At 44.3% G+C, this 20698-nt stretch overlaps 1 protein-coding gene across 1 annotated transcript in view; it reads left to right on the top strand.

Moving 5' to 3' along the window:
• The window catches only part of LOC119163826 (uncharacterized), a 124335-nt gene extending 103847 nt beyond the window's left edge, over positions 1–20488 (top strand). Inside the window, exons 3-6 of the mRNA XM_075873653.1 lie at positions 3346–3488; positions 16806–16923; positions 17364–17489; positions 17760–20488. Coding sequence (XP_075729768.1) covers positions 3346–3488; positions 16806–16923; positions 17364–17489; positions 17760–18072 — 700 coding nt within the window. The 3' untranslated portion in view covers positions 18073–20488. The remainder of the gene's footprint in view (positions 1–3345; positions 3489–16805; positions 16924–17363; positions 17490–17759) is intronic.
• The last annotated feature ends 210 nt before the right edge of the window (positions 20489–20698 follow it).

The following is a 20698-nucleotide window of genomic DNA, read 5'->3' as shown; positions in this document are numbered from 1 at the left end:
AGTCTTGTTTTAACAATATGTGTGTCTTCTGCAATAGATACTTTGCAAGCCAAGTCGCAAAGTGTGGTGCAATGCTCTGAATTTTTTTTGCAAAGCTATTCATAATTATCCAACAAGGAACATTGTTCTGTGCAGTGCAGTTGCCGCAGTTTTCCCTGGCTTGCTAAGCACCAAATGTACCCCCCCCCCCCTCCAAAAAAAAAAGAGCGAAATTCCGGCTTTTGCTTGTCACTTCGGTCACATTCAGGTTTAAGCCCTCGAGGAAGAGTGTCTGCACACGCACAGGAATTTTCTGAGACCACCAATATTCTACCGTCCACAAGTGCGGTTGTCCTTCGCTCGTGACCGCTTTGGTCAAGCCCTGATTCACGCGGCCCGCGACGCGCGCCCACGGGGAAGTCTGGGCGCATGTGCCTTCCTAGAGACCAGCCAGCCGAAGACAGTCGTTTCAGATTAGGCCTTTTGATAATCGACCTCGCCCAAATTTCGCGAGTGGGTTTCCACCGCAGCGTCGTACATACTGCGCAGCTGACATGGTCGAGCTTTCCTCGCCCTGCGCTGCCAAGCTTGTGTATAGGCGTGTCTCGAAACGACGTGTGCGCCACTTGTCAGGAAATGACGGTCAGGCCCTATGTGCTCCCATGTGCGTGACCTCCTCCAGTGATCTACTTTTCTTCGAAGCGGAAATGTGGACACAATCGGCATGCTCGCGATGCAGTGATTGCTCATCTCGAGGTTATTACGATGATGGCGATAACTACTTTATTTTGTGCTCGATAAGAGTATGTGCATTGGCGTCATCGCTTCCAGTAACAAACATGCCCGGTATTCTCGGGATTTAAGGTGTTCTCAGTGTTTGCTGCTGCTTATGTTTCATGTATTTGGGTGATGGTTTCATTTTTTTTCTTCCTGTGTGACGTGTCGAACAAACAGCGAATGGTGCTTGGTCCGTGCTCATTCGCCACTAAGCGAAGGTGGGCCTTCGTAGTCTTACGTCATTTGCATTCATACAGTAATTGGTTACTCTTCTGTTTGTTAACATTACCGCATATGCACATATATGACATTGTTAAATACGTTGTTTTGAAATCTCATGTCCCTATTGATTGATTGATTGATTGATTGATTGATTCATTGATTCATGTGTGGGGTTTAACGTCCCAAAACCACTATATAATTATGAGAGACGCCGTAGTGGAGGACTCTGGAAATTTCAACCATCTGGGGTTCTTGATATATAACATGCAGCCAAATCTGAGCACACGGGTTTATAGCAGTTTCGCCTCCATCGAGAATGCAGCAGCCACAGCCGGGATTCAATTCCACGACCTACGGGTCAGCAACCGAGACCTTAACCACTAGACCACTGCGGCGGAGTGAAATTCTCATGTCCTAACTGTTAGATATTGTATTTTGTGTTATGATTGTATACTGTAGGTGCTGAGAACTTCTTACTCTTGAAGACCTAATCATGCGTGCTATGTGTTAGAAACTTATCAAGGATGAAGAGCAGCCGGCACCTAATGTGTGCATCAACGTCTCCTTACTTCATGTCAACAACAACAAAAAAAACTGTTTTTAGCACTCTGTTGATTTTATGAACTCTTTTAAATATTGAGAGTGTGCTTGAGTAATGGCAGTGACCTATTGCGCGCATGTTTATTTACCCGACATTATAGCTTAGAGACACGAGCTCCATTTCCTATGGATCATGGCGGCAACATCTCTACGGGGAACAAACGCTAAACAAATTCGTGCGCTTAGAATACTGTGCACGTCGAAAAAATCCAGCTGGTCAAAATATTCACGTGCACGAATTCCATGTGATTTCGTTGCGTGCAAACACCGTAATTACGGTGTTTGCACGCAAAACGGCCGAATGCGTTTTGTTTTATTACCCATTTCTGGTCAGCGTAAAAAACCTAATGGAATACAAGACAAGAATCAAGCTCAATATTGTCTTTGGTTCGTCAGACAGTCATTATTTAGATTTCATTCGAGAAGCAAAACGTGCTGACGACACTTATTGTGCAGTTCAACCAAATACAGCCACAAGTTACAAGGAAAATCAAGCTTCTCTCAAACATGGTGGTCTCTAAGCTTTTGACAGCTACTGTGCATGATCTTTACCAGATGTAGCTGTGTTTTAATCCTGCCATTTTTTTTTCTAGGTGGTTCTGGTTATGTTCTTCATTGTCTTCTATATATACATTTTAATTTCGTGTGGGGATTTGATTGTAAAATGCGTGAACATTTATCAGGATGCGGGTGGCTGTAGCTTCTTAACTATGTACAGTTTTGTACGCTGTAAACGACTCAGGCGGGACCCATCTCGTCAACCTCGGCCTCCTCTGTCGACTCGAGACAGCGGCGCTTCTTTGCCGACTGCGGCTTGATGTCGCTTTCAAGGAATCCTTTGCCGTCAAAATAAACATGGAGGATAGTGCTGCTAGCGACCACGGCGGCAGCGAAAAAAACGGCAGAACACGTTCTTTGTCTCTCTCTTCGCCACAGTGCGCACAGGCTGCCGCTGGCAGTTGTGTTGACCCACCCTGACGACACTCCCCTGTCGGAACAGTCAGCGCTAGAATGCCAACCTGAACTGTCTGCAAGAAGGATGCATTTAAGGGCTCGTTTCCTTTATCAGACACAATTTTGATCAGATCTAACAGACTGTCACGCCAAGGAAAGTATAGGGCATGCCATTAGGAGTAATTGTAATGTAAACGTGAAGAAAGAAAAGTGAACTAAATGGTAACTTGCCGTGGGCAGGTCCCTGCCCACGGCAAGTTATATTTCAGTCCACTTTTCTTTCTCCACAATTACATTACAGTTACTCTTAATGACATGCCCAGTACTTTCCTTGGCATGATTGTCTGCAAGGTCTCATTATTATTACGCCTAACCAAAATTTTCGTCACACAGAAAATCAATTAAAGCCTTACTGAACCTTTTGCATGTGGTCCATTGGAAAGGGTATAATAGTACTCCTGCTCCGCACCTTCTTTTTAGTTTGTTTCCATTCGCCTGCTGTCATCCCCGCTGTTCTTCCCCACTTCTCTCCCTTTCTCCTTCTTCCTAGAGTAGGGTAGCAAGATCGATAATATAACTCTGGTTGACTTCCTTGCTGTTCCCTCCTCCTATCTCTCTCCATCTTTGTTAACCATGTGTACTGGAAAAGCCGGCTGTAACGCAGGAGCACTTCTAAACTCCAGCGACAACCAATTCTTGCGTCTTCGCACGTGAGTGCGTTTTATGTAACTTTCAGAAAATAACATGCGAAGAAGATAACGCTGTAAAGCGACAGCACTCTTTCTTGTGACGTCTCTTCTTTCATTCTACCAGGATGTGGAGTCGCTTCGTGGACTGCATCCGGCGCTACGTGACCGACTGCGCCACCGAGGACCAGAGGTCAAAGTTCAACAACGCCGTCGGAGATTCCATCGACACCGTGCACGCCATATGCAGCTCTGAGCGCTACCAGAAAGGTGAGGATACGAGCATTACGTTCTTTTAGTTCGAATGCGAAATGTTCAACGAGAGCATTTACGGGAGGCCCAGTGATGTATCGCCATTTACGGCTAGCTCATGGCATGGCTTGCTGGCTTCACCGTTTACGTTAAAATACCGTTTACATTAAAACATGAAAAGAGCGTGAGTTCGGGCGTCTTCGTATTCCTTTTTAACACCTGCAGTGAACACAAAGGGCAAGACACCGGGATGTTCGACGGTTAATGTTTTTTTTTTCGATTGATGCCCTTGTAATCTTATAAATATTTCTCTCTCTACGCTTTTATGCTATCCTTGTCTATCTTTAACATGCCTTAGAAGTTCTAATCACGTACATATGCGCCTGCATGCTTTGCTGTCTGGTTCCTTTGTATACTTGTACTGCTTGGCACAATAAATGATTTATTGAAAGTCGGCGCTGTGTCCACCTCGTAACTAAGTGTCTTGTCGTCGCTGAGCACTTCAAAACTCAACAGAAAATAAAAAAAATGTCAGTTAGTATTTAGCTACATCTTAACTACATCCACTGGTGTGCTGGCCACTGACTCCGTCCTGTGTACAAATGCGCAATGGAATGTCATACTCTTCCTGAACATCACCGCGAACAAACACATGTTCTCAAAACTCTCGCAGTTTTCGGCTATTCAGAAACGATTGAGCATGTTTTTTTTTTTGTTGCTTTAAAACGCCTTTATTATTTGTTCTGCTAAACTTCTGCAGTCGAGTTCACGAACATTCGCAAGTGTTCTATGTCCTTTGGCTTGCTCTATAATGCGTTTAGCATCAGGATTACATTGATATTATCTTTACAAACAACCCTATGGTATGTAAGCTTTTTGGGAATACAGACTCTGGTGTATACGGAACAACAAGAAAGAACATTGCGTCAGATATATTTCGCAGCTGTGACGCATGTAAGAAGAGATAGAAAGAAAGAAACGCACAGTGGTTTCTATAAACTTTGTCCAGTTTGCTACTCTATAGAGGTGGGGTGTGCAACGTTGAAATCAAACGGACAGAGGCAATGAAGTTTAATCCCAAGTTATGTTTCCGCAATGTATCTATAGAGTGGAGTGGTCAAGTCTTTCGCCTTCATGCATACTGCAGAAGAGTTAGGATTACCTTGCAAATCTCGTGTTTCCCTCAAGTTTCTGTACATTCTGCGAGCGACATAAGGGCGCGCGAACGATACTAGGGTAAAAGATAGCTACAGGATTGGTTCGGGAATGCTGGCCTACATTGTTTATCAAACACACTAAACGCAATGGAATCGACAAGTAATATACATTAGGATAAGGTTGGTTTGTGAATACGGGCCCAAGATTTCTCATATACGAATAACCACATCTTTAAGCATGCTGAACGCATCTCTCTATCAGACTTCACTACCTCTCTTCCTCTCTCTATTGCTGTTGTTTTCCTTTTTCGATGGAAGGAGCGGCACACACATGCTTCACGTGAATCTCTGTAAGCTTCATTTTTTTAGTGGCCCGAGCACCGAGTGACCATCTTCTTTCTCTCCGACGCCCTTTCAGTCGAGCACTTGCGTGTGGTTTTCCAAACATTCAGAAAAAGTCTTCTAAAAAACAAAACTGGCACAAACTCGACGTTATCTGGTTCGAATGAAGAGCTATATTGAATATGTATACCATCGTGGCATAAGATTACTGAATGTAAGTGCCTAGAAAATGTCATTGAAATAAAGTTAACTTAATGAGTTCACTGAAAGAGCAGATAACTTTCTTGTGAGCAGCTGGGATCATAGCGGCCCCCGGCGGAGCAGGTCTTCACTACGCGCTTCTTTCTACGTGGCCTTTGAGATCCGTTTTGGCAGCGCGAAGAAATGCTTTAGTTACAGTGGCTGTACTTTAGTTAACCGAAGGAATATAAGAAGGCACAAGAACGCCGGCTCGCGAGTGCCCCTAACAGACATCCAAGTCGAGGATTTAGGTGACCTCTTTTTTGTCGTTGTCGTTTGTGTTGTTGTCGTTCCTCATTGTAAGAATGTAAGAACTGGTTCGTACGCGTTTTGTGCGAATCACCGTCGCCTTCATATTTTCGCCCTAACTTTATCACTCTCGACAAAGTAAAGTTTTCCTAGTCGGAAAAGAATTCACGCTTGCGGCGTATATACGAGCGAACGGATACGTTGCCCGTAAGGGGGAAGTTCCGCGTTTCGTGGTTACTCGGGGCCGAAATGCGGCGAACAGCGCTCACCGTCTGCGCCGCAGACCCCGTGAAAAGAATCAGTCACCTGTGGACGGTGCGTCCGGCCCTGCTCGCAACCGCGCACGGCGACGCGGTGTTGCGCGCGCATGCGTCGCGAACTTCCCGTCGATTACGCGTCATTGAAAGTGCTCGCCGCTCTGTTGCGCCCCCGTCCGGTTCCTCTCGGAACCATACGGTTGTGCGCGGACAGGAATGCGCAAGATCCGCCAGTGTATTGCCATTACCTGGTGTTTGTTTTTGATGGAAGCTTTGAAAAGTCTCAGTTTTAGGGGTCGTGCCGGAAATAACCCGATGCCGAAGAGCGTAAGGTATTAATAGGCGTAAGGTATGCGATGTAAGAACGTATAACTTGGAGAGAATCGAACACGCTCTGAAAAACGGAGGAAGCGTCAAAGCAGTGAAGAAGAAACTTGGGATAGGCAAAAATCGGATGTATGCACTAAGGGACAAAGAAGGCAAAATAACTACCAATATGGATCGGATAGTGAAAATAGCGGAGGAGTTTTACGGAGATCTGTACAGTAGCCGAGACAACCACGACCTTAATACTATAAGAACTAGCAGTAACCCAGACGACACCCCACCAGTAATGATAGAAGAAGTCGGAAAAGCTTTGGAGAGCATGCAAAGAGGCAAAGCTGCTGGTGAGAATCAGGTAACATCAAATCTGCTGAAAGATGGAGGACAGATTGTGCTAGAAAAACTAGCCACCCTGTTTACGAGGTGTCTTCTGACGGGAAGAGTACCAGAGTCTTGGAAGAATGCTAACATCTTCTTAATACATAAAAAAGGAGATGACAAGGACTTGGATTACAGGCTGATCAGCTTGCTTTCTGTAGTATACAAGCTATATACAAAGGTAATTGCTAACAAAGTAAAGAAAACATTAGAATTCAATCAACCAAAGGAACAAGCAGGATTTCGAGCAGGCTACTCAACAATCGACCACATTCGTACTATCAATCAGGTAATTGAGAAATGCTCAGAATATAACCAACCTCTATACATAGCCTTCATAGATAACGAGAAGGCGTTTGATTCAGTAGAAATATCAGCCCTCATGCAGACACTGCAGAACCAGGACGTCGATGAAATATATATAAACATCCTGGAAGAAATCTACAGGGGATCAACTGCTACCATAGTGCTTCATAAAGAGAGCAATAGAATACCAATCAAGAAGAGTGTAAGGCAGGCGGACACAATCTCCCCAATGCTATTCACCGCATGCTTACAGGAGGTTCTCAGAAGCCTAGAATGGGAACAGTTAGAAATAAGAGTTAATGGAGAGTACCTTAGTAACCTGCATTTCGCCGATGACATTGCATTGCTGAGTAACTCGGGGGACGAATTGCAACTAATGATTACGAAGTTAGACAAGAAGAGCAGAAAGATGGGTCTTAAAATTAATCTGCAGAAAACGAAAGTAATGTACAACAACCTCGGAAGAAAGCAGCGCTTCGAGGTAGGTAATAGTGCACTTCAAGTTGTAAAAGACTATGCGGCAGGTAATAACCGCTGAGCCGAACCACGGGATTGAAGTAACGAAAACGATAAGAATGGGGTGGAGCACATTTGGCAAGCACTCTCAAATTATGACAGGTAGATTGCCACTATCCCTTAAGAGGAAGGTATATAACAGCTGTATCTTGCCGGTACTTAGCTAGGGAGCAGAAACCTGGAGACTTACAAAGAGGGTTCAGCTTAAATTGAGGACGACGCAGAGAGCAATGGAAAGAAAAATGGTAGGTGTAACCTTAAGAGACAAAAAAATAGCAGAGTGGATTAGGGAACAAACGGGGGTTAAGCATATCATAGTTGAAATCAAGAAGAAAAAATGGACATGGGTCGGGCATGTAGCGCGTAGACAGGATAACCGCTGGTCATTAAGGGTAACTAACTGGATTCCCAGAGAAGTCAAGCGAGTTAGGGGGAGACAGAAGTTAGGTGTGCAGATGAGATTAAGAAATGATTGATTGATTGATTAATATATGGAGTTTAACGTCCCAAAACTACCATATGATTATAAGAGACGCCGTAGTGGAGGGCTCCGGAAATTTTGTCCACCTGGCATTCTTTAACGTGCACCCAAATCTGAGCACACGGGCCTACAACATTTCCGCTGCCATCAGAAATGCAGCCGCCGCTGCCGGGATTCGAACCCGCGACCTGCGGGTCAGCAGGCGAGTACGTTAGCCACTAGACCACCGCGGCGGGGCATGAGATTAAGAAGTTTGCGGGTATAAATTGGCAGCAGCAAGCACAGGACCGGGTTAACTAGCGGAACATGGGAGACGCCTTTGTCCTGCAGTGGACGTAGTCAGGCTGATGATGATGAATATGATGATGATGATGATGATGAGCGTACAGAAATGCTACTTTCGAAGATACACCAGTCGCCTGTGTATTTGTACACAGTAAATAAGTTTCCACCTTCAAGTGCGCTTGCGTGTAGATACACCAGTCGCCTGTGTATTTGTACACAGTAAATAAGTTTCCACCTTCAAGTGCGCTTGCGTGTCTATAACTAATGCCCTGAAATAAAGGTGTTTTTACAACACAAAAGTCTGTTATTGTAGGTTGTCAGTCATAGACACATGAGGCCCCCTTTAGACTGCAAACTGGTTCACTCAGTACAACTGATGTTCTCTTGATCGCGGACTTGTCAGCAATCAGCCGTTTCTGATGTGGCATTGTAATCTTTTTGTCGAAGTCACTCGTGAATTCTGGTTGCCACATGTCATAGTTTAATGAATCGGAACGCATGACTCTCGTTGTCGCAGAGTAAAAATGAAGGGTTGCGCTGCGAAGCCCATGTTGATCGAGGTTCCATTCCCGGCATGAGTAAGGAAACAGTTCGAAGCGAGCATTGCGCATTGAGAAAGAAAGAAAGAAAGAAAGAAAGGAAGAAAGAAAGAAAGAAAGAAGAAAGAAAGAAGGAAAGAGAAATAAAGGAAGAAAGATAGAAAGAAAGAGAATTAGTGCGTCAAACCCGCAGACGTTAAGCTTGCTTGCCCTCATTTTCGCGAAGCGAAAGGGCTTGTAATTTTCTTTGTCGTACAGCTTTGCTCCGTCTACTCCGAGTTAGTGTAGCTTAGCCTAAGTTGAAGTAATGATCTGTCCCTGTTATTGTTCCATGTAATGGAAAGCTTCTGGCCCTAAGAAGTCGCGAACGTGCTGTTACAGACATCTGGACGTCATTATATTTTGCTTTGTTCTGTTCTGCATTTCTCTTCACAAAGTATAGGTCTCTCGGGAAAAAAACGCAGGGCCTATATAAACATACTATGACAACTCCTAAATTCAGCCTATCAACCACGGATTATCGTTTTGTGAAAGGCTTAATGTTGGGTATCTCGCCTTGTATGCATTCAACTTTGATTTGCAGCCTCCTTTCCAGCGTCACTTAACGTGATGTAGAACCTGGGAGCCGGAAGAGTCTAAGTAATGGATAATTGTTTGATTTCATGAAAATGTAATGAGGCAGCTACGGAAGGTGGAGCGAAGACTGTGGATACAGCGGACCTGTTGCATTTTTCCTTTTTCTTTCCCCCATCCTAATTCTCAGATCTCTGCAAAAAAAGTTTAAGTATCTTTCTAGACGTCAAAAAGTGGCTAAACGTGTAGGAAAACATGCACAAGAGGAAACTAATGGCTTGTTTGTACTTCCATCGTTCTACATGAAGTGGAGTCGTACATAGCCTACAGCAGTCATCCCCTTAACAGGATCCCTCGAGTGTAACGATTCCCAGGGACGAACCACTTTAGGACAGGTGCCTCGAAAGCCAACCAGTTTGGCAGCCAACCAGCCGGCCACGCTCAATCAGCCAACCGTTTATATAGGAACGGTCAGCTATGTCATGAGACCTGCCAACTCCAACGCTCGTTACACGCTGCGACCCCTCCGTCGATAGAGCCACTCGGTTTCGGAAGCCGGAAGACCAACACTCCGCCGAACAGTCGAGGCCCACTATTTAGGACTGCAGTCAACCTGGACGCATATCAACTCCACCCGGTCAGTGCCTATGCATGAAACCCTAACTTCGCTGGTGATTAGGGGACCACCCAACTATAACACACAAACCTCCCATCGCCGCTCTTTCTAATGACCGACCATCAGCGTCCCCCGGAGTGAAGAGACAGTGACAACGACTCTGGTGACAGGTATTGCCAAGTGTGGTGCCTATGTACATCAATGTGAATCTGCTGGAAAGAACAGTTGCCAGCACGGACATGCGTAGGGTTCTCCGTTTGGCGGGAGGAGGTTCGAAGTTCAGCGCCACCTGCTCTCTTATCCAATGAGAAGGGCTGTAAGCGCGAAAGATGGAGGACAGTGGGGATGCCCGCCTCCGTTCGCACGCCTATAGGCGTGCGAACGGAGGGGGCGGGGGAAGCGACATTCGCAGAAGACACGTGCAACCATTTGAGTTCGTAAAAGCCTCCACACAAGTGGCAAGAAAACCGCGCCATAGAACACCGTCCCGATCGCGCCACAATGCTACGGGACTGGACCGGCACGAGACTCGAATGGTGAAGAAGAAGAGACCGGCGAAGTTTGAGACAGTGAGAAAGGGACATTTTTTGCCGACCATTTAGTTTTGAGTTTACGGGCACAAGTATTCCCTAAATAAAGAGTCTTTATAGTGCCAGGCGTTATATTTATTGGTGACAGTATGGATGCCAGTCAATCGTTGTTGGACACTCCAGCTTCCAACAATGCCCAACCAGAGATTCTGTAGCGTGCACTGAGAAAAGACGACGTCATTTGCGAATTTGCAAAGTGCCGACGTTTCACCGAAATTACCGTTACACGGAACCTCAACAAGCACTGTCTAAACATCCGTAAGCTTTCACACGACGACAGCAAATTGCTGCTTCCCCGTGACCACCCAATGTTTGGAGCTTCTGCACGTGTGAGCAGTGTCAACTGATTGCTTGACATGCAATGCATGTGTTGTGTCCCCATGACGAAAAAAAAAAGCAGAAGTGATGCTCTCTCCGAGAAAGTAGAGAAATATATAGCTTAGGGCTTACTCGGACTCGCCAAACTTGTCCTCGATTGGACACGCTCGGACTCAAATTCAGCGAAATATTACACAATACCCGGACTCAAGGTTCCATCTGCATATGAGTGAGTCGACTTGAAGTGTGTTAGCGTATGAGTTGCTTTTTTCAACCCTAGTGTCATGCTTCGCCGTTATTTTCCGACCTGGGGGCTCTACCTGGCGCCCCTGTTGATACCGTACCTTCCAATATGATTTAGAATAGGTTGCACTTCGAAGGTACGGAGTTCCACCTGTCAGTGTCAGAGCTCCAGTGTACGACATTATTCAAGTTCAGAAGGTGAAAGTTTCACGTCATTATTGCTCACTCTAAAGAAATATAAGGTTTGCATGTATTATATGTATTTTATGTTATGTATTGCTGTGGAACCATGACTGTTTGTTATTAGCGGTATCTCAATTTCAAGGTATCGCACTAATGTTGCCAAAGGTCGACATCTACAATCTTCGCATCTTTATAATGTCGCAACTAGTATAATATCCAAATGATTAAATATTACCACCATATGACTGTAATACGACCGATCCTTGAGTATGGAGCCACTGTATGGTACCCTTATAAAATCACTGACATAAAACGCGTTGAATCCATCCAGAAAAAAGCTATTCGATTCATTCGATTCATTTACAGACGCTATGATCGTAATTTTTTACCATCATGCCATCTAGCGCAGCTTGGTCTATCATCACTTTCTAAAAGACGAGACATCGAGTCTCTGAAACTTTTTCACTCTCTATTTAATTCACCGCAATATTCACCACACAACAACTACATAACACCTGCTAAACCATCATCCACCAGAAACAGCCACGCACTTAATGTATCTGTGTTTCATCCTCGTACTGATTTCTTCAAATACACCTTTTTTCCTCGATGTATTGAAATGTGGAACCTCATACCAGGTCACATTCGGTCTTTGCAGAAGGATGAATTTTTCAAGGCATTGAAAGACGATGTGCTGTAAACCTTTCTTTGTTTGTATAACTCTGTTTGTAAAATTTTTGTATTTCTATGATCTGCCAATGTACTTGTGTATTCAGCTGTTTTGTTTTGCACCTTTTTATTATTTCTTGCTGTGTACCCACTCCTGCGATAGCCCCATAACGGGGCTGCAGTATCTGAAAATAAATAAATATAAAATAATAAATATATTCACGATCATATTATCCATGCATTACATGCGAAGTTTACTTTTAATGTTACACAATTCAAATGTCATCATAGCGTTCACAGTAATCGACATTTGCGATGTTCTAACTACTTTGGTTGTGTACATCACGGTGGTGTGGACAGCGTGAAATCAAAATCAACATATAAAAAGAAAAGAATAAGCGTACAGAACAAAGTAACACATCGTTCTTCTCACAGTCTTTTAACATTGTGCCCATCTTCGTGATGTTAAGTAAGAACGAAGAATGCGTCAAGAGGAAACTCGTAATGACGATGGATGCGCAATGTTGGTAATGAGAGACGTGCATATACGCGAATTGAAAATGAATGGGTAATTAGCACAAGAATGTCAGTATTTGATGTGCGAGCATGATAGAACACAGTCAGATATAAACTGTTTACGTGGAAACGCAATCGGCCTTAGCAGGGTATACGTAACGGTGAGCTACCGTAGAAGAGAAACAAACATCCACCACGCTGCGAGTCGCTTTTGGCAAGGCAAAAAAGGGAAACAGGAAATTAGCACAGAAGAGGCATAACATTGCGGGCGCTTATGGACGTAGTTGTGTATCACAAAAGGTAAAGGGAAGACGGGGGGGGGGGGGGGGTATGTTCTTCCGCCGTGTCGTCCGAAGTCTGTTTGAGCGAGATGCGCCATAACAGTTCGTGACGCCCGCTGATGCGATCAGCGCGTTTTCCGACTGCAAGTTGCGTTGTCGCGTTACATCCGTGGCTCGGATAAAAATAGAAAAAAGAAACTTTGTCGGTTGTTGCGCATAAGGTTCCGCATTCAATGCTTTGACGGAAGTATGTCCCGTGGACCAGCATTTGGTCTTCCGTTTTCGATATGCTTGTGTCATTCTTCTCGCTACAGTTATTTACGGTACGGCGAAATCGACAATGGGTGTGCTTTTTATAATAGGCGTGATCGACGGGGGCAGGGGGGGGGGGGGGAGAAACTCCGCACGCTGCATGGTTGAAGTCGGAAACGCATTCTACCGTGGCGCAGTATGGAATGTGACCTCGAACAATGGCGGACGCTTCTGTGCGGCCCCGGCCGTTGTTGCCTCGGGACCGTCTCTGTATGAAGTGACCGACGCGTAGATACGCGGTATGAAACGGAAACGGGTTGTTGACTTGCTTCGCTCTGAGTGCGATTAGCCTGATTTCGTTTTTTCGCGACGTATGGCTCAGTAAGCTTGAACGACTGCACAAGGCTTTGTTCGATACTGGTCTGTTGAGATAACATTCGCGGTTGGACATTGTCACGATGTAATTACCGGTCCTGCCTTGTGCTTAGTAGGCATATGCGACGATGCAACTTTCCAGTGTGTCACTCTCGCTTAATTAAAAAAAAAGAAAGATGTGTTCATTCAGTGACTTTTTTTAAAAATTTCGTGGCTAATAATAATATTGTCACGGAGGAGGGTAGGCAGAGGGTAGAAATATATTTACCGATTTTAGACGGAGTACACAGTGTCCTTGAACCAAGATGGCGGAGTGGCAATAACCCCCCCCCCCCCCCCGCGCTTTTATTCAATCGTCATCTTCATCGCCTTTATGGTGCCTTTGTTGATGTTAATGATGACTTGTATCAATATCTAAGGTTTTACGATATGATTATCGGAGGTGCTATAGTGGAAGGTTCCGGAAATTTAAATCATCTGTCATTCTTTCACGTGCGCTGACATCGAGCCTTTTGCCTCCATCGTAACGCGACTTCCGTGGCCGAGATCGAACCTGCGACCATAGGGTCAGCAGCCGAGAACAATAACCACTTGTCCACCACGGCGGGCCATTCCCTGGCTATCATGCCACAAGTGGTTTCCATGATGGAGTGCTTCATGCTGTTGCTATGAGTGACGTAGCTCGCTTTATCGAATGTGAGACGAAGTTGATTGTAGCGTTTATATAGGTCCCGTAATGGAAGATATTCATAAATGTAAAGAGGTGTCTATAGCCGTAGTTGGATGTCTTTACTCAATGTAGGAGAGACTAAGAGCAACTGTGAAATAGTCGGGTGCTGTTTTCTGTAGTTACTCGGAAAAGTTATAGTGAAACGTGGTACTCCTGAAATCCTGCGTCCACTACTACCGAACTCAGCAGTCTAGTTTAGACTCACATTTTTTTCTTATGTTCCTTCTTTCTATCTCGCTATCTTTAAATTCCTCCTTCCCCTTCTCCCAGTGTAGGATAGCAAATCGCACGCTCATCTAGTTGATCTTCTTGCCATTCCTTTTTCTACATCTGCTCCTCCTTCCTCGGATAAGCTGCTCAATCACTCCTGCATAGAGAGACTACGAAAGTGAGAATCACAAGCACGGTGTCACATTACTCCACAGTTGTTGAACAGAACAGTTTTTCTTTGACACGCTCCGAAGGAAATTAAACAAAGAAGTGCAACAAATTGGAAAGTCTCGCGCAGAATGGCAGGCAGGTCGAAACGTGCCCCGCGTTTCACACGCACAAATGACGCACGAAACGTACTCACAGGTATATACCGATGAACGTGAATAAGCGTCTCAGTTGTTACTTCGCTGTGTGTTAAAAGCATGCTCTTTTCGCAAACGGATGCTGTGCAACGTTTGCAGTAACCTTTGTGTACCCCGTAACTACAACAGAACCATTCCAGTGCAAGCCAGACGCCAGCCAAGACGTACGATCCTCCCCACCGGGAGATAAGGACTTGCGAGAGATCGTCCCCTCCACTCCCCTCCTCTCCGCGTGTCAAAGTACGCGTGAGAGATGAGAGCCGCCGCGCGCTCTGTGCGCCATCTTGCTGATAATGCTGAAAACACAATAGTTAACCGCCCTCCCCCCGATATGCCCACCAACAGCAGTAAGTGGTAGGTATAAATACCTTGCCGTTTAAACGTCGAAAGAGGTATCTTTTGGTTGGCTCAGTCAGTGGTTAACGCCTCGCATTCACGACGCGGAGGTCCCACGTTTGATTCCACACGCCGGAGTACTTTTTCTAGATTTTTTTCTTTCTTGCGTTTTCATATACATAGATACGTATACATATACGGTGCATGACGTCGACACCGACGCCGGTGGCGAAATCCAGCTGAGAGTGTCCGTATAATTGCTATCGCAATAATAACAAACGCACAAAAGGAGGAGACGAAAGCATTATTTTGAAGAGGTGTGCTCAATTGTCTATATATCATAACATACAGGGTTGCATTGCAATAGAAGTCGGCAGTGGTAAATCACTATTACCAAAAACAGTGCTGAAAGACACACTACTGTTCGTCAAGGTGTAGAGGGAATTTGCCAGGTCGGGACTGTGAGTACTGTAGGACCTCCGTTACTTTGTGGTGTGTCAAAGTTCCTTCAGTAAGCAAAGGCATGGTTGAACCTTCATCGTCGATCGTGTCGGTGCTTATAGCGTTATAAACGGCGAAGAGGACCACATAAAGAAATTTATTTATTTATTTATTTATTTATCTATCTATCTTTTGTGAATCCCTCAGGGTACATCTGTACATTATAGATGCAAAGGGCGGAAATATAGTAAAACAACTAAATAAATACAGGATTATGTAAACACATTAACGTAAAGATAAATATAATGATAAAGTTTTACATGCAAAGAACACACTTTATTAGAAGCCAACTGAACTCAAACAACAAAGAATACACTAAACATCCAACAACACTTACGCCGCGGTTAATACAATTCACGTTTCCAAGTTTATTAGTGCATTTTTAAACCGAGTGGGGTCGGTGATGCTTAATAATGATGCATGTAGGTTATTCCAATCTATTGAGGACTTAGGAAAGAATGATTTTGAACGTACTAATGTGTTGACGCTGACCTTGTGCACGTGATCATGGCGAGTTGTATGATACGGTGCTGTGTGAATTTGAAGTGAGTGAAGGAAAACATTGTGGTGATAGATTTTATGAAACAATGAAATGCGTGATACATTTTTGCGAATAGAGAGTAATGGATTAGGAAGCGCACTCTTCATTAATTAAATACTAGCAGAGCGATGATAATTACCTATGATGAAACGAAGAGCGCGATTTTGTACCGATTCAATTTCGTTATTTAATGTGACTTGATGAGGATCCCAGATGGATTAGGCATATTCCAGTTTGGGGCGGACATAGCTTATATATAGCAGTCGTTTCAATTGGGCAGATGCAAATGAAAAATTTCTTTTTAAATATCATAATGAGCGGTTAGCTTTGATGTTATGTACTGTATGTGCCGCTTCCCAGAGAGGGCGTAATGTAACATAACAAGCTTATAGCGATGTAGATATCTGCAAAGAGAACCTCTTTTGTAGAGGGTGAATACCACTGTGCGTTTTCACACCGTACAGTTGACGAAGCATCTCATCATCATTCCACATTGCTGAAATTAGAAGTGACTGTTTTGTTGTCGTTTTCATCCTTTATTTCACAATCTTTCATTATGTAATTGTCTGGAAACTGTTTGGGAGAGTTGAGTTACCTTTATTTTTTACCTTGTCTGATTTTGGTTTTTGGTCCTGCTTTCTGCTATTAATTTTCTTAAGGTAGAACTTTTTTTGCCTGTGATTTATTTTATTGCTTGTTGTCTGTACCACTAATTACTGCTGAAACTATTTTTTTCTGTATTCGCTACTTCAGGAGGTTCCAATTCGGTCCCTGACTATGGGACTTCATTTTGTATACAAAAATTTTGTAACGATCTGGTGACTAAATAAAACCAGTTCTGATTCTGACCGCGAAACTTTATTTCCTCCGGTGCACAGGACAATGGATGTTGTAAACGGTTGTTTACTTTAAAGAGCGAACTGATATATTACAAGTATACCTTGTTAATGGCTCCTCCTCAGAGTACCTGCAAAACGCTTCCTGCTTCCGCAAGGTCTCCGTCGACAACTGCGGCGTCTTCTACACAGCCATGGTGGATCAAGTAACCAACCCGGCATCCAGGCACGATCACATATGCTGGTGCGTAAGACTCTCGATCAGTGCATTCGTTCAATAGCATTCTGCCTGTATCAGAAATATTATGTAGTGCATTTCAGTTGTTAATGACTAAAAGCTCATCGGCTAGCCAGACGTCCAGTTGCGAATGTGTATCGGATAGTTTAGGTATCAAATAAGATATTCTAGGTAAGCCTTACTCTTGCCAAACGAAGTCTATGCAGTTTCCCCAATTGCAGATTTAGGGAGTTTCTATTTTGTGTATTGATAAGAACGCCCTCGACATTGGATTCGATCTTTTATCTGATTGGATATCCGATTGCTGCGACTCTCGATAACCTAGTGTATGCTCAACTAATCAATATTGCTGTTCGAACACTAGTACTTACAAGCCACCCTTTGAGAAGCTTTTGCGAAGTCAGCACTGAAATGCTCGCTCTTCCGTGCCATGCTTTGAAATGCAGTTCGTACAGCCAGTTCAAGAGTTGTGTCAGCGAGCCCTTGCTGAGGCTTTGCGGCAACCGAGCGAGGACCATCATGGACCACTCCATGGCTTTTCTCATCGACCGTTGCGGGAAGTCATACTACTCGTAAGTAATAAAAAATCCTGAATATTTATTAATGTCTTGAAAGGAAGTTCAAGATGCTGCTGATTAGCGGTGGACGATCACGATGTTGCTGCCTCGAATGGCCGACTGTTCGCAGATGAGCGCTGATACATGTGAACTAGGTGTTGAACACTGAAGCATGCTCGTTGGGACTTATGTTCTTTTTAAACAAAACTGTTTGCTTTTCTTTAACGAGGTTCATCCGGGTGAAGGCGTATACAAATTCGCTCATTATTTCTACGTCGTGCGCAGGTTATCCTACAAGTGCCCCCGGGCTCGAGCCCTGCCGCTTGCGAGCAACGAGGCCACGCCGAGTCCCATCGTCTCGTCCTCAGCGTCTCCGGTAGGTTCGGGAGCGGGCACGAGCACGCGTCGCCCCAAGAAGTCCGTCGTCTCGATCACCACCTGGTATCCGCGCACGGCCGTCTACACGCTCAAGCCCACGCCCAGCAGCCAGGTGTCTCGGTACAGCGCAGCCGCTTCCGTGAGATCCAGCACGGCGCTGTCGTCGACGCTGCTGTGCGTGCCACTGCTGGTGCCAGCGTTACTGTCCAGGTCCAGATGAGTGTGACGCCACTGAGTCCTTGGCGTCACGTGGCCAATCAGGGATGCGTCGGCGCACAAGCAACGCTTCAAAAGGCCAGGGATGATGGTCGGTTCTATAGGCACCGTGCACAGGAGTTTTCTGTGTGCGACAGCAACAACACTAGAATGTCCATCCTACAGTGAGCTGAAGAAGCAAAATTAGGCTGCTACGGGAGTAGAAACGAACGCGGCACAGCAATCTCCCCTCTCAAGTCCGTCCGTGATTGGGTTTGGCATCGCCAGATAAGGCAGGTCTGGAGAATGCTTATCACTTTTGTGAATCTATCTTGTGCTCGGAACTGACCTCGGTCACACTAGACAGAATACGCGCACGTGTTTTTTCTTCGGGCCCCTTGCGGTTGACGTCGGCGACACTGGGCCGTTTAGTTTCAACAATGTTGGTACTTATTAAGATAGGAATGGCTCAATGGCCGCCTTACCATGCGCAACGTTTAAAAAAAATGTTAGCAGAGACTAGCTACCGAGATTTTTCCCATGTCGTTGCAACATGAAAAGGGTCATCTTAAGCAAAGGCTAGAGAAATTTTACGTCCCTGTGAGTATCTTCCCAGAAAACGGTCCGCTTGAAAGCTAGCGGTGATTTCATTTGTGCCCGGATCGTGGGCCTCTAAGGATTTCTCTGGAGTGCCGCGTTCTTGACGTGGCTCCAAAGAGTGCACCTCTGATCACCGGTATACCTATTCGAGAATTGACTTCAATTTAAAAAGAAGTGATCTGTTTAGAGACGATCATCCGGTGACAGCAGCCTGATATGACTGCACTACCGCGGAATGGTGCTTATTGTAGTACGATTTACACAACGCAACATTTGGGATGTGCACGTTGCTTGTTCCATAACACCATAAGGCTTAACATATTGCGCTTTGCATTCGCACTTGTAAAGCACATATTGAAAAAAAAAAGACGTGCTGTCGATATGACGAAGCAAGGAGCCTAATTGCTGGTTTAAATGATATATGCACAATCAAAACGCAAGAAGTAAAACCCTAAGGCAATGTTCTTTTGTTTTTGTGACCCTTTCACTACACTTCAGGTGTGCATGAGGCAGGAAAGGTCGACACAACGTACTTTTTCAAATACTGTGTATTTGATCGGCTACGTGAAATGCAGGCAGGTTTTCAAAACAGCTTTTGGTTAGCATGAGTACGCTGAATCAGGTACATCTACATCTGCGGTGCCGTGTCTAAAGTACTTATGGATTGGTACGCCATATCACATTTCGTACTATATGACGACTGCTAAGATAAAATACTCAAAAACATTATCATGTCACCGCAAATTTGGTTGTTTAGGATAGTGTTATCTATTAAGTAAGTTTCACAGTCAATATAACGCCGATATAGCACGAGCTGCCACCGCTGGAAATGAAGGTATACGTGCAATAAATAGTTAGTCCTAAATTTTCGCGTTTCAATTTGCGAGCTCTGTACAGATGGGTGTGAGAGAGATCTCCCTTTCCCCCAAACACACTTTGTGAAGCTATTCATTATAATAAATGCAGTCTTGGGTGTTTTTCTTTTTGTTTCACTGCAAGATTATTAGGATAAAGTTGTGAATGTAAAGACACGTCACTAACATACGTCGTCAATGCGAGCTTGTATCATAGACGGTAGCGTCCGAGCATGTCATGATAATGTAAACAGATCCATGCCATGTAATATACAAATGTTCCTAGCAATCGATGCTGGGTTGAATGTGCCCTCGTTGGTCCTTGTGGAATTCCGTGAATTGCCCAATGAGACGTACTAATTAAGGAAGATGAATAGGGAACTTTTGGTGTAAACCTGTCAAGAGGATGACAGGTCAACACCAAATTATGAGGCTACAAAAGACAAAATTAAACACGTTACCGCTCACTCAAACACGACTTTCTCTGCTAATCTCACTTACTGCGACATGTGGGGGGATAATTTTCCAAAGGTATTGGCGTAACACATCAGATGTTGAGATTTCACAAATCATTTCATGTTTTTCCTTAGCAACTGTAACATACACGCACAAACCTTTTTTTTTTCATTTGGTGTCATTGCTTCAGAAATAAAGATGCTTTGAGAGTGTTCTGAGAACTAGGTATCGCTCTGATAATTTCACCAATATTGGACACATATTGACAATAAGACGGAAAATACAAAGCAGTTGAGATAGCGAAGTAGGTTTCGTATGTCAGTTTTTTTTTTTGTGTACCTAATAAGTGGCTTCAAAGCGTTCATTTATAGACAGAAAAAAAAAACAGTTCCCGAATCTTGACTTCTGGGCTAAAATTAAGACACTGCTCTTTGTTTCTTTTATTGCTCAGAACCTCGTGTGAGAGGACTATTATAAACAACTGTTTCATATTGTAACGTTGTTCCAATAAAGTTTATTTTCCATCTGAAATGTGTGCCAGCGTGGTATTAATTCTTGTCCACTCAGACCACCAATATTAATCGGCCAACTAGAGGGTCTTTGCCTCTGAGCTCGGCTACTTCTCTCTCAGACTATGTTTCTTCTGTACCTCTGACCATTCTACTCCTATTCATTATCTTTCATAATTATAATGATAGTTGTTGGGGTTTAGCGTACCAAAACTACAATAGAATTATGCAG

Source organism: Rhipicephalus microplus, chromosome 9 (genome assembly GCF_043290135.1).
Source record: "Rhipicephalus microplus isolate Deutch F79 chromosome 9, USDA_Rmic, whole genome shotgun sequence".
Classification (NCBI taxonomy): Eukaryota; Metazoa; Arthropoda; class Arachnida; order Ixodida; family Ixodidae; genus Rhipicephalus; species Rhipicephalus microplus.
The sequence above is the reverse complement of the archived record's forward strand: the minus strand, read 5'-3'. Positions and strand labels throughout refer to the sequence as shown.